This window comes from Choloepus didactylus, chromosome 7 (assembly GCF_015220235.1).
Source record: "Choloepus didactylus isolate mChoDid1 chromosome 7, mChoDid1.pri, whole genome shotgun sequence".
Lineage (NCBI taxonomy): Eukaryota > Metazoa > Chordata > Mammalia > Pilosa > Megalonychidae > Choloepus > Choloepus didactylus.
The window spans coordinates 72,922,912-72,937,308 of record NC_051313.1 but is presented as its reverse complement, the minus strand read 5'-3'; the positions used below and the strand labels follow the sequence as shown (position 1 = coordinate 72,937,308).

At 36.3% G+C, this 14,397-nt stretch overlaps 1 protein-coding gene and 1 pseudogene across 2 annotated transcripts in view; one reads left to right on the top strand and one right to left on the bottom strand.

Moving 5' to 3' along the window:
- TTK (TTK protein kinase) overlaps positions 1-14,397 on the top strand; it is a 63,901-nt gene that overhangs the window by 24,899 nt on the left and 24,605 nt on the right. The window contains exons 11-14 of one of the 2 annotated variants that reach the window (XM_037843414.1): positions 651-775; positions 3,944-4,077; positions 5,227-5,353; positions 11,662-11,754. In XM_037843414.1, coding sequence (XP_037699342.1) covers positions 651-775; positions 3,944-4,077; positions 5,227-5,353; positions 11,662-11,754 — 479 coding nt within the window. Of the gene's footprint in view, positions 1-650; positions 776-3,940; positions 4,078-5,226; positions 5,354-11,661; positions 11,755-14,397 lie in introns of both variants that reach the window. The other variant, XM_037843413.1, reaches the window with a different exon arrangement.
- LOC119539704 lies at positions 8,645-10,048 on the bottom strand (annotated as a pseudogene).

Here is a 14,397-nt window from a genome sequence, read left to right as displayed (position 1 = left end):
ATGAAATAATTACAATAAGCAAACTCATAGGGTTCAGAATCTGGAATATAGGTCATGAGGGGATGGGTGGAGATAGGGAATGTGAAGTTAAGGCTTAAAATTACATGATTCCTATTTGGAACAATGGAATGTTTTGGTAATGAATGGTGGTGATAGTAGTATATTGTGAACACAGTTAACAGAATTGAGATATATATCTGAATGTTGTAAAAGGGGAAATGTTAGGTTGTATATATGGAAACAAATTTTTTTAAAAAAATCCAGGGAACTTCCATGGGTTATAGTTAATACTAGAATTATAAAAATGTGCTCTCATCAATTGTAACAAATGTTCCTCACCAATGCAAAGTGCTAATAATAGGGTGGTATATGGGAATCCTGTAGTTTATGCATGATTGTTCTGTGAACCCACAATTTCTCTAATAAAGAAAAAAACCAAGAAGGTAACTATATTGCAGTTTCATAAAATTGGCTTGCTAAAAGCAAATTGTCAGCTGGCTTAAACTTTTAGTTTTTCTTTTTCTTAGTTTTTAAGAGCAAAATGTAGTTTGTAACATGTTCTATTGTTTAGTCTTAGTTTTATTATCCAATGCTTAGTCTTGTTATTATCCAATGCCTTTTAATAATAAGATTAACAAATACCATTTCAGAAACTAAAGCACATGAAGAACCAAAGGTTCCAGAAAGTGACGAGAAACAATGGCAATCTAAGAAAGAGTCAGAATGTGTACACCAAAATCCTGTTGCATCTTCAAATCACTGGCAGATTTCAGAGGTAACTCGAAAGTTTGCTACGGAGGTGACTTTCTTTTCACTTCAAGTATAACACTGCCATCCTTCTTAATGCATTTCTGAAGTGAGATGATTTTGTTAAGCTATTTTCCTTTATTAAATGCCTTTGCAACATATTTAGTGGAATAGTCTATTTAAAGTATTTTTTTATTATTATTCCCAAACTACAATATGTAGCAGTCACAGGTTCTGTTAAGAGGATTGTCACGTTGACCTCTTTTTCATTTTTGATAGTGTTTCCAGATTGCTGATGACTGGTGCAGTGGTCCGCAAACTACAGCCTATAGGCCAAATCTAGCCCACTGCCTATTTATGTAAATAAAGTTTTATTGGACACCCCCCCCCGCCCAAGTCATTTACTTATTGTCTATGACTGCTTTCACAGTACAACAGCAGAGTTGATTAGTTGTTAACAGAGACCATTTGACAAAGCCTAAAGTGATTCCTGTCCCGTCCTTTATAGAAAAAAATTTGCTGACCCTTGAGCTAGGATAATACTATGCCAAAGCATTTGATGAATTTCTGTGATCATCCTCATGGATAAACTAGAAAAATGTAGACAAGACTATGTATGTCAATTTGTAATAGGTTGAATAATTATGCTAGCAGTTAGTGGCTATTTCAGAAGGAATGGTCCAATGGACTACTGGAGAGGTTTATCTACAGTGCAAGGCCATATCCCTCCTCACTGTTTCTTTTAAATGACTTGTAGAGAACACAGTAAAAGCTTTAAATTCTAACTCAGAGATTCTCAAACATTTTGGTCTTGAGGCCCCTTTATACTCTTCAGAATTTTTGAGGCCTCTAAACAGCATTTATTTAGGTGGGGTTATATTTATCTTATATTTACTGTATTAAGAAGGGAAACCAATTTTCAAATATTTATTAATATATTAAAATAATAAACCCATTACAAGTGAACTTATGAATACACTTTTATGAAAAATAACTTTTTAGAAACAAAAAAATTGTAGCAAGAAGAATGGCATTGTTTTAAATTTTTGGAAATCTTGTAATGGTTAACTGAACAGAAGACTTGATTTTTTATCTGCTCTTGCTTTCAATCTATTGTATTATCACGTCATGTAGTCTTGGGAAAACTGCACTGTATACACATGAGAGAATGAAATGGAAAGGCCAATTGTCTTAGTATTACTATGAAAATAATTTTAACCTTGCAGACTCCCTGAAAGGGTTTTGGGAACCACACTCACCCTGGGTTTCCTGGACCACACTTGAGAACTGCTGATGTAAGTAAGGCAATAGATAACAAATGTTAGATGATAAGGATCCTGACAGGTTGAATCAAGAATCCTGTTAAACAAGCTTCTTTTCTTTTCTTCTTTTGGAAACTTGTAAGCCAGTAGGATGGTATGTGGTCTCAAAACCTTTTATGTATCATTAGGGAAATGCATATCAAAACCACAAAGAGACACCACTTCACACTCACTAGGCTGCCCATTATTAAAAGGAGACAATAGCAAGTGTTGTTGAGGATGTAGATAAATTGGAACCCTTATACATTGCTGGTGGGGATGGAAAATGGTGCAGCCACTTTGGAGTGTACTCTGGCAGTTCCACAAAAGGTTAAATATGGAATTACCATATGCCTCAATAATGTCCATCAACTGATGAATGAGTAAACAAATTGTGGTATATCCATACAATGGAATATTATTCAATAATAAGAAACGACGTACTGATACATGCTATAACATAGATTAACCTTGAAAATATTATAAGTGATGTTGAAGATCCCTGCCTTTTGGGGGCTCTCCCTTCTGGATATAACATCCCATTCCTTACTTATGGCTCTCATCTCTTGGAATCAACCTAAAAACTGTCATCATTTTCATGGGCTCTACACCCCTACTCCAGTCTTATACCCTGACCTGCAAATTCATGACCTCTTCTTTCATGATCATTTCCATAATTTCACCTTAGCCACTGATTCCTATATATTCAGTTCTGACTTTTAAAATCTCAAATGCAATCATCCTACTCTCTGACTAAAATATTCTCTATTTTCCTTGTTCAATAATCTTACTACAACAATTTCTCAATAATACAATCACTGCTAATATATATATGAGGAAGTCTTGAATGAAATGGAAAATTTTTTCTAGGAAGAGAGAATTATTGGCCATGATAGCTGTCTTCAAAAATTTAAAGGACTGAAATGTAGAAAGTAGAATAGATCAATCTATTGTGGTTCTCAATAACATAATGAGGACCAGTGTGTTGAAAATACAGAAACTGATTTCATCTAAATACTAGAAAGTACTTTCTATTAGCTAGAGATGGCCCATAATTGAAGTGAACCTCATTACAGTAGTGAGTGCTCAGTTACTAAAAGCGTTCAAGCAGAGTGTTGTTCTCTGTTGGTTGAAATGCTGCAGTGCAGGGGCTGGCAAACTTTTCTGTTAAGGGCTAGATAGTAAACATTTTCGGCTTTGCAGCCAGACTGTTTCTATTGCAACTTTTCAATTCTTTTATTATAGTGTGAAAAATGCCATAGATACGTAAAAATATGGGCATGGTGGTGTTCCAATAAAACTTTATTTACAAAAGCAGGTGACAGACAGGTTTCAGCCCCTGGCCATAGTTTGCCGACCTGCTGTAGAGGATGTTCATTCATCATGGTTTTCGGATTCTACCAGAGGAATTCCATTGGCTCTGGGTTTCTTACAAGGGAGAAGGACCCTAGATAGGCATTTGCCATTTCAAATTTTGCTAAATAATTAGTATTTGACTTTTTCTCTCTAACATAAATGTAGAAAATTCAGTTATTGATTGAAGAAAGGCTAGTTTTCAGAAGCACAGAATACTTATTTAGATTATATTTTATATTAGTACCTGATTACAACAGCCTTGATGAAAGAAGATGTTAGACCTTCTTTTGTTAAACATTCTATACCTTCCCTCTATTCATAATCAGTTTGAGCAAAATATAATATGCTTCAGAATTTGTAGTAAATGAGCAATACTAAAAAGTTATTCAGTACATATGCTTATCTATTTTTATCATGCTTTTGAATTTCTTATTTTTATTTCTTAATTGTTTTGAAAAGTAATACTATTGTTAAAACTATCAAACAGATAAGTAATTTAAAAAATCTAAATCATAGTGTTTTTCATTTTGCTTTAGCAGAAACATACCACTTTTGAGCAACCTGCCATTTCGGTTTTAAAACAATCACCACCAATACCAGCACCTAAATGGATTGATCCAAAATCTATTTGTAAGACACCATGCAGCAATACCTTAGATGATTACATGAGCTGGTAATTACTTTGGGCACTTAACTTGGGAAGCAGTGTGGTATAATAGAATAACATGGACTTTGGAGCCCAGTAGATCTGGGGTTGAATCTTGTGCTGTTACTTTAAAGACTTTGCAAATTCATATTATTTTCTCAGCATCGATTTTCTCATCTGTAAAACAGGGAAAGGAAGGTGACTGCAATAGCATATATTTTAAGGATTTTTGTGAAGAGATTGGTTATATAGTTCACTTAATTCTTGGGTGTTACAAAGTGTAAGACTGGAGTGGATGGGAATGAGGGATGAAAGAAGATATTGGATGAGCAGTGCTGAATGACAGAAAACCCAAGGGGCACATTGCAAAAGCAAATTGATGACATTTCAAAGAAAGGAAATAAAAGGGTATGGTACATCATAGCTTTCAACTGGTGATTGTATTTTAAATGTCTTAAAAGATAACTTGGGTCCATGATGCCTTTTGTTTTTCATTTTCACAATACAATCTGAATCTTAATTAGAACTGGCCTTAGAGATTATATCTCTTACCTATTTAGTACATTTTTTATACATATTGCCTCATTTTATTATACTTAGAATTTTTAAAGTGATTACTAACTAAAATAGTAATATAGTTATTTCTTGTGATATTAACCACTGTATGCCAAGCAATGTGCTTGCTGTTGAGGATAGTCTTATAGACAGTTGTCTATGAGACAAACAGAACACAAATGTGAACTGAACAGATTTAAGCGCAAATGCCAAACTCCTCTGATGTGACTGGCTTTCAGATATTTCTAGCAGGCTGTTGTAGAACATCAGTGTAAAAAACACTCATAAAATCCATGATCAGCCATAGAGTGACCTTTGTCTTGGCTAAATACTTATAAAATATCCCCAACTCTTTATTTGTAAATATCATTTTCTTTATTTTACTAGCAGACTTCTTGTCTGGGGATAGAAAATTACTTTCAGAAAGAATTTCCCAAAATAAAATTTCTGGTGATAATGTATCTAGAAAAAGTAAAGAGCAGCTATATAATGAAAACTGACTTAGATTCTGTTTGATGTAGCACTTTAAAGTTTATACTGACCTTAAAAATTATAGGGAAACAGAATAAAGATCTTAGTTTTTAACTTTAATGTTTTAAATTAAAATGCTTTCTTTCATAGTTTTAGAACTCCAGTTGCAAAAAATGACTTTCCACCTGCTTGTCAATTATCAACACCATATAGCCAACCTGCCTATTTCCAGCAGCAACAGCAGCAAATACCAGCTACTCCGCTTCAAAATTTACAGGTTCGATAAGCTTTATTCACGGTGGTATGTTAAGGTATAATCATAGTTGGGTTTTGTTTGTGTTTGTTTGTTTGTTTTTAATAGCATCTGGTTTTTAAGACAGGTCTTATGGACTTATCCATTCTTCTTCCTATTAGGCAAAACTCTTTCTTGATATCCTTAATAGGATGTGCTCCATGACTCTGTGCGGTCAAAGTAATTTAAAAAGCTGTTGGAGTTTTTCTCATTAATTAGGCCAAAGGATGCTGTTTGAGTAGTTGAATAAGTTTTCCCTTGTGAACTAGTTGACTTCTTATTCTATTTAACTATTTATTTAAGCAAGCTGCTAGTAAGCAGCTTCATTTCATTAGCCGTTTAATATATTATTTGTTTAGAAAAAATAAGTGTTCATGAATATCAGAATTGCGATATGAGATGCTACTAGAGTATAGTATGAAGTAATTAGAAATGAGAAAAAAAATCATTGGTTGATGAGGCAATTAGATTGCTATCTGGAGAAAAATTAATTTAGACACTCTTCTTATACCAGTAGCTAAAATTTGTTCCTAATAGCTATCTGAGAGGCAACTTAATACTGGTAGAAAACATGAGCTTTGAAGCCAGACTTTCTGGGCATAATCTTGGCCCCACTACTTACCAGCTTTGTGACCTTTTGCAAGTTATTTAAACTCCATGCTTATTTCATCATCTGTAAAATGGAGATTATAAAGCTACCTACCTCTTAGGATTATTGTGAAGATTAAATAAGTTAAAATGTATATAACTTTTACAAAAGAGCCTGGCACTTGGTAAATAATAAATGTTAGCATCATCATCTGTAAAATGGAGATTATAAAGCTACCTACCTCTTAGGATTATTGTGAAGATTAAATAAGTTAAAATGTATATAACTTTTACAAAAGAGCCTGGCACTTGGTAAATAATAAATGTTAGCACTAATTGTTATTTTAATAAAACAGAAAAAAAACCCAACAAGTATTAAATATAAATATTCAGTGATAAATTAGCTATAACAGATTATTCTAACTATATAAAGAACTGATAGTTTTTTGAGGACTGAAGCAATATAATAAATCTTAAAGGAAAAGATGGCTGGGTTTACCCACATTCACTCAAAACATTTGTTGAATGACTATTAGTGTCAGGCCCTGTTTGAAGTGTTTGGGGGGGAGCCTTGCAGAAGAGAATAGTGTCAGAAGGAAACTGAAAAAAGGCTCGAGTGTGGCTAGAGCTCAGGAAGGGGAAGGGTTGATACTCAAGGTTCTGCTGGGTCCTTTAAGTTTTACCCTATGAAGGATAGGAAACTGTGGAAGGGATTAGAGCAGGGAAGGGGTGTGATTTGATTGTTATTTTGAAAAGATAATGCTGGCCGCAGAGAGGAGGTTGTACTAAGGGAATATGGGGAGGCCTGCGTAGGGAAGTGAACTTCACGTTGGCATTGGATCAGAAATAAGCAAGAAATACTTATCCTAAAAACTGTCAGCAGCTCAGTGAAAAGGACATTGAACTGCTTCCATCCCTATCAGAACTTGTCACAGTATATGTACAAAAGGAAGAGAAAAGGGAGTGTTTCAATTTGCTAAAGCTGCCGGAATGCAATATACCAGAAATGGTTTGGCCTTTAACAATGGGGATTTATTAGGTTACAGGTTACAATTCTAAGGCAATGAAAATGTCCAAATTAAGGCATCAGTAAGAGGATACCTTGTCTGAAGAAGGGTTGCTGGCATCCAGGGTTCCTCTGTCAGATAGCCAGGCACATAGCCAGCATCTGCTCATCCGTCACTCCTGGGTTTCATTGCTTTCAGCTTCTGATTTCAGTGGCTTTCTCTCTGACATCTGTGGGTTCTCTCTTAGCATATCTGGGGCGTTTCTCTAAGTTTTCTCCAAATGTCCCCACCTTTTATCCTCTCATAAAGGACTCCAGTGAAGGATTAAGACCCACCTTGAATGGGCTTGGTCACATCTCAATTGAAATAAGCTAACCAAAAACTTTTTAAAGCTAAAACTCACTAATGAGCAATCTTTTGGGAAATTAATATTCCTGGTAGCCTTTTTTTCCCAAAAGATAAATGTCCTATCTATAATAGGTCTATACCCACAGGAATGGATTAAAAGAATGTGGCCTTTTTTGGGGTACATAATAGCTCCAAACCAACATAGAGAGGAAGCAAAAGGCGGGGTTGGGGGAGGCTTGATGAATTTACAAGTTAATTTAAAAAATACGTATTTCATAGCCTAATGCTTTCTTATAGAAGACATTTCATGACTGACTCAACAGTGTTTCTCAATCCTGGAGGTTAAAGACATTAGAGTTCATATCTTTTTTATTTAGTGGAAGATTACACAAGAATAATTCTGCCATTTTGGATCTAAAGTGGGACTGAGCTGAACTGGGGTTTATTTAGCCCTTGTTTCAACTTAATTAATTATCTAATCAGGTGCTTTTTTTTTGTTTCTGCTTCCTTGCCAGCTCAGAATAAGTCCTCTCACAGTACTCCATCTGAACAAAACATCTATAGGTCCGGGGAGAGGTCCTCCTCTTTGCAGGAGTCTTTGACTTATGTGTTTCCTTTTAATCAAGGTTGGGCAAAAAAAAATATTTATTTTATACGCACACACACACACTTTGTTACTTTAAACTTTACATTTTCCCTTTACAAAGGAGAGACTTATAATTCCACCATGTTGGGAAGCTCTTGCAATAGTCCAGGTGAAACAGGACTTGAACTGGATTTACGAGTTATGGACTCTAAAGTAGGAATATGCAGATTGAGAAATCCTCTTAGAATCAATCAACAGAGGTCTAATATCTACACTAGTTATAGAACTTACTCAAATATAAAAATAGCCCAAAAGAAAAGTAGTAAAGCTCTTAGAAGAGGAAATATAAATAGTAAAAACATAAGGAAATATTCTATTTTGCTAGTAATTGGAATAAGAAGTGTCATTTTAAAATATTAGTTTTGCGTCTCAAAAGCTTTTTAAAGCTAAAACTCACTAATGAGCAATCTCTTGGGAAATTAATATTCCTGGTAGCCTTTTTTCCCCAAAAGATAAATTTCTGTGTATTCATGCCTTATCTTCAAAAGTTGGGTAAACAATGTTTTCTACCTTCCTCTCTCATTTGCACAAATTTTTGTCAAATCCAAATGTAATTTTAAATGAGGTAGTTTGTTTCTCTCTGCTTGTGCCTTTGTCTTTGTGGTCACTGTTGATGCCTGGGCTGGGAAAGCATAGTCTCCCTATGGGTGGAGTGCTGAAGTTGGGTACCAATTCCTGGTGGAGCTGTCAGTTGGCTATTTTCTCAATCTTGTCCAAATCATCCATGTCCAGTCTTTCTCTCTTGTTAAAATGCTCCTGGATTATGTTCAGAATGTTCATGGTTTGCTTGTTGTTGATCTTGTTCACCATCAGGCCCCTCTTGCCAAAGCAGCCAGTGCACCCGATGGGTTCCCATCCTTGTTCATGGGAGGATCAAAGTTGATGACAGATACTTGTTCAGCATCAGTACAACAGGTGCACGTGTTGGTGATCACCAGAGCCTTCTCTTTGCCCTCTCAGAAGTTCTCAATCATGGCACCTCTCTGCTCCACCATCATTTCGCCACTCAGCAGAGCCACCTTCTTTTGAGAGCTCTGCTGCCAGCTAATTAGCTGTTTCGCATGTATGGCAGAAGATCATAGCTTGAGCAATGGGGATGGCCTCAAAGAGGTTAAACAAGGCTCAAAATTCTGTTGTTGCAAGGATACAATACTCCTTGATGGTATCCAAGGTCTTTTCCTCATGCTGCAGTTTGATTAAATATACAGGTCTGGGACCATTTTCTGGGTGAATTTCCAAGCAAATTCTCCAACGGTAACAGAGAAAAACAGTATTTGGCCATTCCTGGGCAGCATCATCTGGATGTGGATGCTGTGATCTTGGCCCTGGGTAACTATCAACAAGTCAACCTCATCCACAACAAACACTTTGATCTTGAAGTTGATGAGCTTGACCTTTTATAACCAGTCCAGGACAGTGCCAGAGGTGCCAGTGACAATCTGCTTAGTTATCCTGTGACTTCTTTCCAATTTATCGCCTCAAACAGCATAAGCTATCTTCAGGGTAAAATTTGCCCATCTGCTCTATCATTTTTCCCATTTGAAGGGGAAGTTCATATGTTGGGAAGAGGCACAAACATTGTGAGTATCTGCTTTGCAGATTCTACTTTGCTGAGCAGGGCCAACACAGAGGCAGCTGTTTTACTAGTACTGTTTTACTAGTACTGGACTGAGACTGGATTCTATGGGGGTTCAGCAAGCATTAAAAGCATTGCATTCTCTTGTGTCTTTGATTGATCATTGAAGCCCATGGCATAGGCTCACTGAAGAATCTGTGGTTTCTACTGAAGCTCTTCACAAGACTTTACTAAGTAGAGGGGAGAATTTGGATCCCACTGCAGGACTTATACTTGGTTTTGTTATCGACAAGGTTGCTTTTGATCAGCTTCTTGAGTAGTGACTGGGTGGCTCTGTCCTCTTTCTCTTCTTTATCTGTCTTTTCTGCATTAGTGTTGTTCTTGACAACAGTACCACTGGCATCTGGTTGAATTTTCTCTTCATTAAGATGCAAGTTGCTTAAGTTGCCCACAGACATAGCAAGTGCAAACCACCCCAAGGCACAGCCTCAGATGTGGCCAGCAGCCCTGACCATTGTCACTCAGAATGGTGGTTATGCTCAGCTAACGGCTGCTCGCTGCCCCAGCTGAAACCCTAGTAGCCTTTTGATTTGATACTAATCTTTTGGCAATAGGTACATGGAACTTTAAATGTAATCATACACTTTGACCAAGATGCTCACTTTTGGCAATTTACATTAAGGAAATAATTCAAAAGAAGAAAAACTTTTTTGTCCATAAACAAAGATGTTCATTAAACTTTTTTTAGACTGTGACTCATCCTATGCATTATGACACTGATGAGTGAAGGAAAGAAAGGAAAGCATATTAGATGCGTAATAGCTATTTATAAGCATCCTTTATTGATGGGGTCTGTCAGGCATTTGAAAGTCAGTGTGGAAAGTCAGCTGGGGCAGTGTGGAAAAAAGGTTATGGACTTCTGACATAAACAGGGAAAAGCAATGTAACTATACATTCATTCAAGAAATAATCATTGAGGACCTACAGTGTGGTGATCAGTGGACATACAATAAAAATGAAGGAATGACGACCTCTCTTTCAAGGAGCCCCGTTATCTAATGGCAAACATGAAAACATAATCACATTGTAGAGTGGGAAAGGTAATAAAACATTTACAGGGTACACTGATAAATATGCAGGAGTGATTTAACTGTCCATTAGGAAAAAGGAAGATTTCAGGAAGTTTTGAAAAATAATAGTTTTCTAGAGGATCAAGACCAAAAGAAGGTCATTTTTAGGAATAATAATAGTAATCCCTAAAAACTGTGTTGAGAGAACATGATTACATGTTGTAAATCAAGTTTTTTGTATCTGAAGCCTTTGTGAATGCACACTTTAGTTCAATACTCATTCTTAAGCAGAAAAACACAACACATGAAATAAAGGTCTCTGGTAAAGGTAATGACATGGGCAAATATAAATACACATAATGTCATATTTTTTATTTGTAACTCCACTTTTTACTTCCTACAGGATCTAAAGGCAAATGCATAAAATGTAATGATAAATCAATAGTTTTGGACTCATAATGTATAGACATAATTTATGACAAGAACTACATAAAGGTTGGGGAACTAGTGGGTATAGGAATATAGTTTATGTATGCTCTTGAAGTTAAGTTGGTATTAAAGTAAATGAGATTGTAATAGACATAGGAGGTTAACTCTAAGTCGCATTTTAACCACAAAGCAAATATTAGAAAATGCAAACTCATAAAGACTAAAAGTAGAATACAGACGTAATGGATGGTGGTGGGGAGGGGTACTGCAGCATTGTGAATGTGATTAATATACTGAATAGAATGCTTGGCAAAGGTTGGGACGGGAAAAATAATAGCCACTTAATATTGGATATTAAGTGTTTTCCCCCTCCTATAAATTTTATGTTAAGAAGTAAAAAACCAGTTAGAGGTGGAGATATTGGAAGTTTGTCTGTATATTCATTTAATAATTTTATTTCTTTAACTAAAACATGTAAGGCAAGTTCACTTTTTAAAATACCATAGCAAATATCTATGTACTTAAGATTTAAAATGATTTCAAACTTGGAAGCATTTCACTGTACTAAATTCAGTGTAGTTTCTTGAACATATTTTTGATACATTTTTTAATTTATTTTAATTATTTAGATTTCAGCATCCTCTTCAACTAATGAATGCATTTCAGTTAAAGGAAGAATTTATTCCATATTGAAGCAGATAGGAAGTGGAGGTTCAAGTAAGGTGAGTATTTTGAATACTTAAGAAATGAACAAAAATATTCCAAACTTGCCCTTTTTTGTCTTTTTAACATTTGGGGACTTTTCTTTATTAACTTCTAGGGACTCATATTGCTCCTTTAGCTAAGGGTCTTCCTCATCCCCTGCTCCCTACAATTGACACATTCTTTTTACACCTGTCTCTTAGTCTCATTCACCTGCCCTCTCAGGTTCTATGTTTCTAATTTCTTCTTTAACAACTTTAGTATTGGCTTGGTGTAGTAAATGACAGCTTTGTTTTATTACAAAACAATTTTAGAGAGATTTTAGAAAAAGTCAGTCAGACCATGGTATAAATAATTAGTATCTTTAGAAGGTTCAACAAGGATTTTGACTACTGGATTTTGTTTTATTTAGATTTTCATTTCAAACACAGAGTTTAATAACACGTGAGTTTCTGGAATTGGAATCGTTGACTTTCTACATTTATCTGAGTTCTGAGTTTATATACTTCTAATTCTCTGTGGATGGAAGGCATCTCAAGAGTTGTCTAACCTTACCATCTTCAATTCTTCTCATTCTATTCTCTTAAATCTACACCAGCCAGCTTTTTGTCTTCGTCATTTATCAAAATGACTATTATCAGGAACACCAATGACCTCTATATTTTTACCAAACCCAATTCTCTGCTTTGATTTTTTTGTTACTTAACAGTATTTGGGACAGTTGATTATTCCTTTTTTTTTTTTTTTCCTCCTCTCAAACTGGTCATTCATTTTTCAGCCTTTTCTCATATACCTGATCTCAATGATGGAATACCTTAGGTCTCAGTCCTTAACCTTTTAATTCTCATCCTAAACCTACTCACTTGGTGTTCTTATCCAATCTTGTGGTTTTAAACACCATGTTTATGCTGACAATTCTCAAACTTATATTTCCAGATTAGACCTCTCCCTTGAATTCTAGACGTATGTTAACTATTCAGCATCTCTTTTGGGTGTCTACTAGGCATTTAAAACTTAATATTTCACAAACACAGCTCTACTCTGTCCATGGTGTGCCAGTTTGGATGTATTATGTCCCTCTAAAAGCCATGTTCTTTAATGCAGTCTTGTGGAGGCAGATGTATTAGTCTTTTGATTAGAATGGAACCTTTGGATTGAGTGTTTCCATGGAGATGTGACTCACCCAACTATGGATGATACTTTTGATTAGATTATTTCCATGGAACTGTGTCCTCGCCCATTCAGGGTGGGTTCTGATTAGTTCACTGGAATATTTAAGAGAGAAGCTAAGAACTGACTGTTCCGGTTTGCTAATGCTGCTGGAATGCAAAACACCAGAAATGGATTGGCTTTTATAAAAGGGGGTTTATTTGGTTACACAGTCACAGTCTTAAGGTCATAAAGTATCCAAGGGAACGCATCAACAATTGGGTGCCTTCACTGGAGGATGGCCAATGGCGTCTGGAAAACCTCTGTTAGCTGGAAAGGCACGTAGCTGGCGTCTGCTCCGTGGTTCTTGTTTCAAAATGGCTTTCTCCCAGGATGTTCCTCTCTAGGCTACAGCAGCATCTGGGCCTGTGTGGCTCTTTTTACAGGACTCTAGTGATCCAATAGTGATTCATGCTTAATGGGCGGAGCCACATCTCCATGGAAACATTCAGTTAAGAGGTCACACCCTAATCAAAGGTGTCACTCACAGTTGGATGGGTCACATCTCCATGGAAACCAATCACAAGGTTCCAACCTAATCAACACCAATACATCTGCCCCCACAAGACGGTATCAAAGATAATGGCGTTTTAGGGGCCATAATACATCCAAACTGGCACACCAACACAGACCCAGATGCTTGCTGATACTGAGAGATGCTTGGAGATGCGGATAGAAGAACATTTGAAGATGCTAAGCTAAGAGATGAAGCCCAGAGTTTGCCCCAGAGAAGATAAGAGAGGACCCCCTGACTTTTTAAAGAGAAAAGTCCTGGGCGAAAGAAGCAACAATGCACAGGAGCTGGGACAAAAGCCCAGAGACATTTTGGAGAAAGCCATTTTGAAATACAACCTGGGAGCAATGGACCAGTGGATGCTAGACACGTACCTTCCCAGCTGACAGAGGTGTTCTTCTGTGAACAGCCTTCCTTCAGTGAAGGTATCCTCTTGTTGATGCCTTAGTTTGAACACTTTTATGGCCTTAGAACTTTAAATTTGTAACCGAATAAATTCCCTCTATAAAAGCCAATCCATTTCTGGTATTTTGCATAACGGCAGCTCGTAGGAAACCGGAACAGATTTTGGTACCAAAAGTGGGATGCTGCTGAGTTTGCAAATACCAAACATGTTAGAACTACTTTTTAGGTGAATAAGGGGAAGATTCTGGAAGAATTGTAAGGAGCTTGATCAAAAAGGCCTAGATTGCTTTGAAGAGACTGTTTGTAGAAACACGGACTTTGAAGATACTTCTGATGGGGCCTTAAACAGAAATGATGATTGTGTTATTACCAACTGGAAGAAAGGTGATCCTTGTTTTAAAGTGGTGGAGAATTTAGCAAATTGAGTACTGGTGTCGGAAGGAAGGCAGAATTTGTAAGTGACAAATTGGGATACTTAGCTGAAGAGATCTCCAAACTAAATGTGAAAATGCAGCCTGGCTTCTCCTTGCAGCTT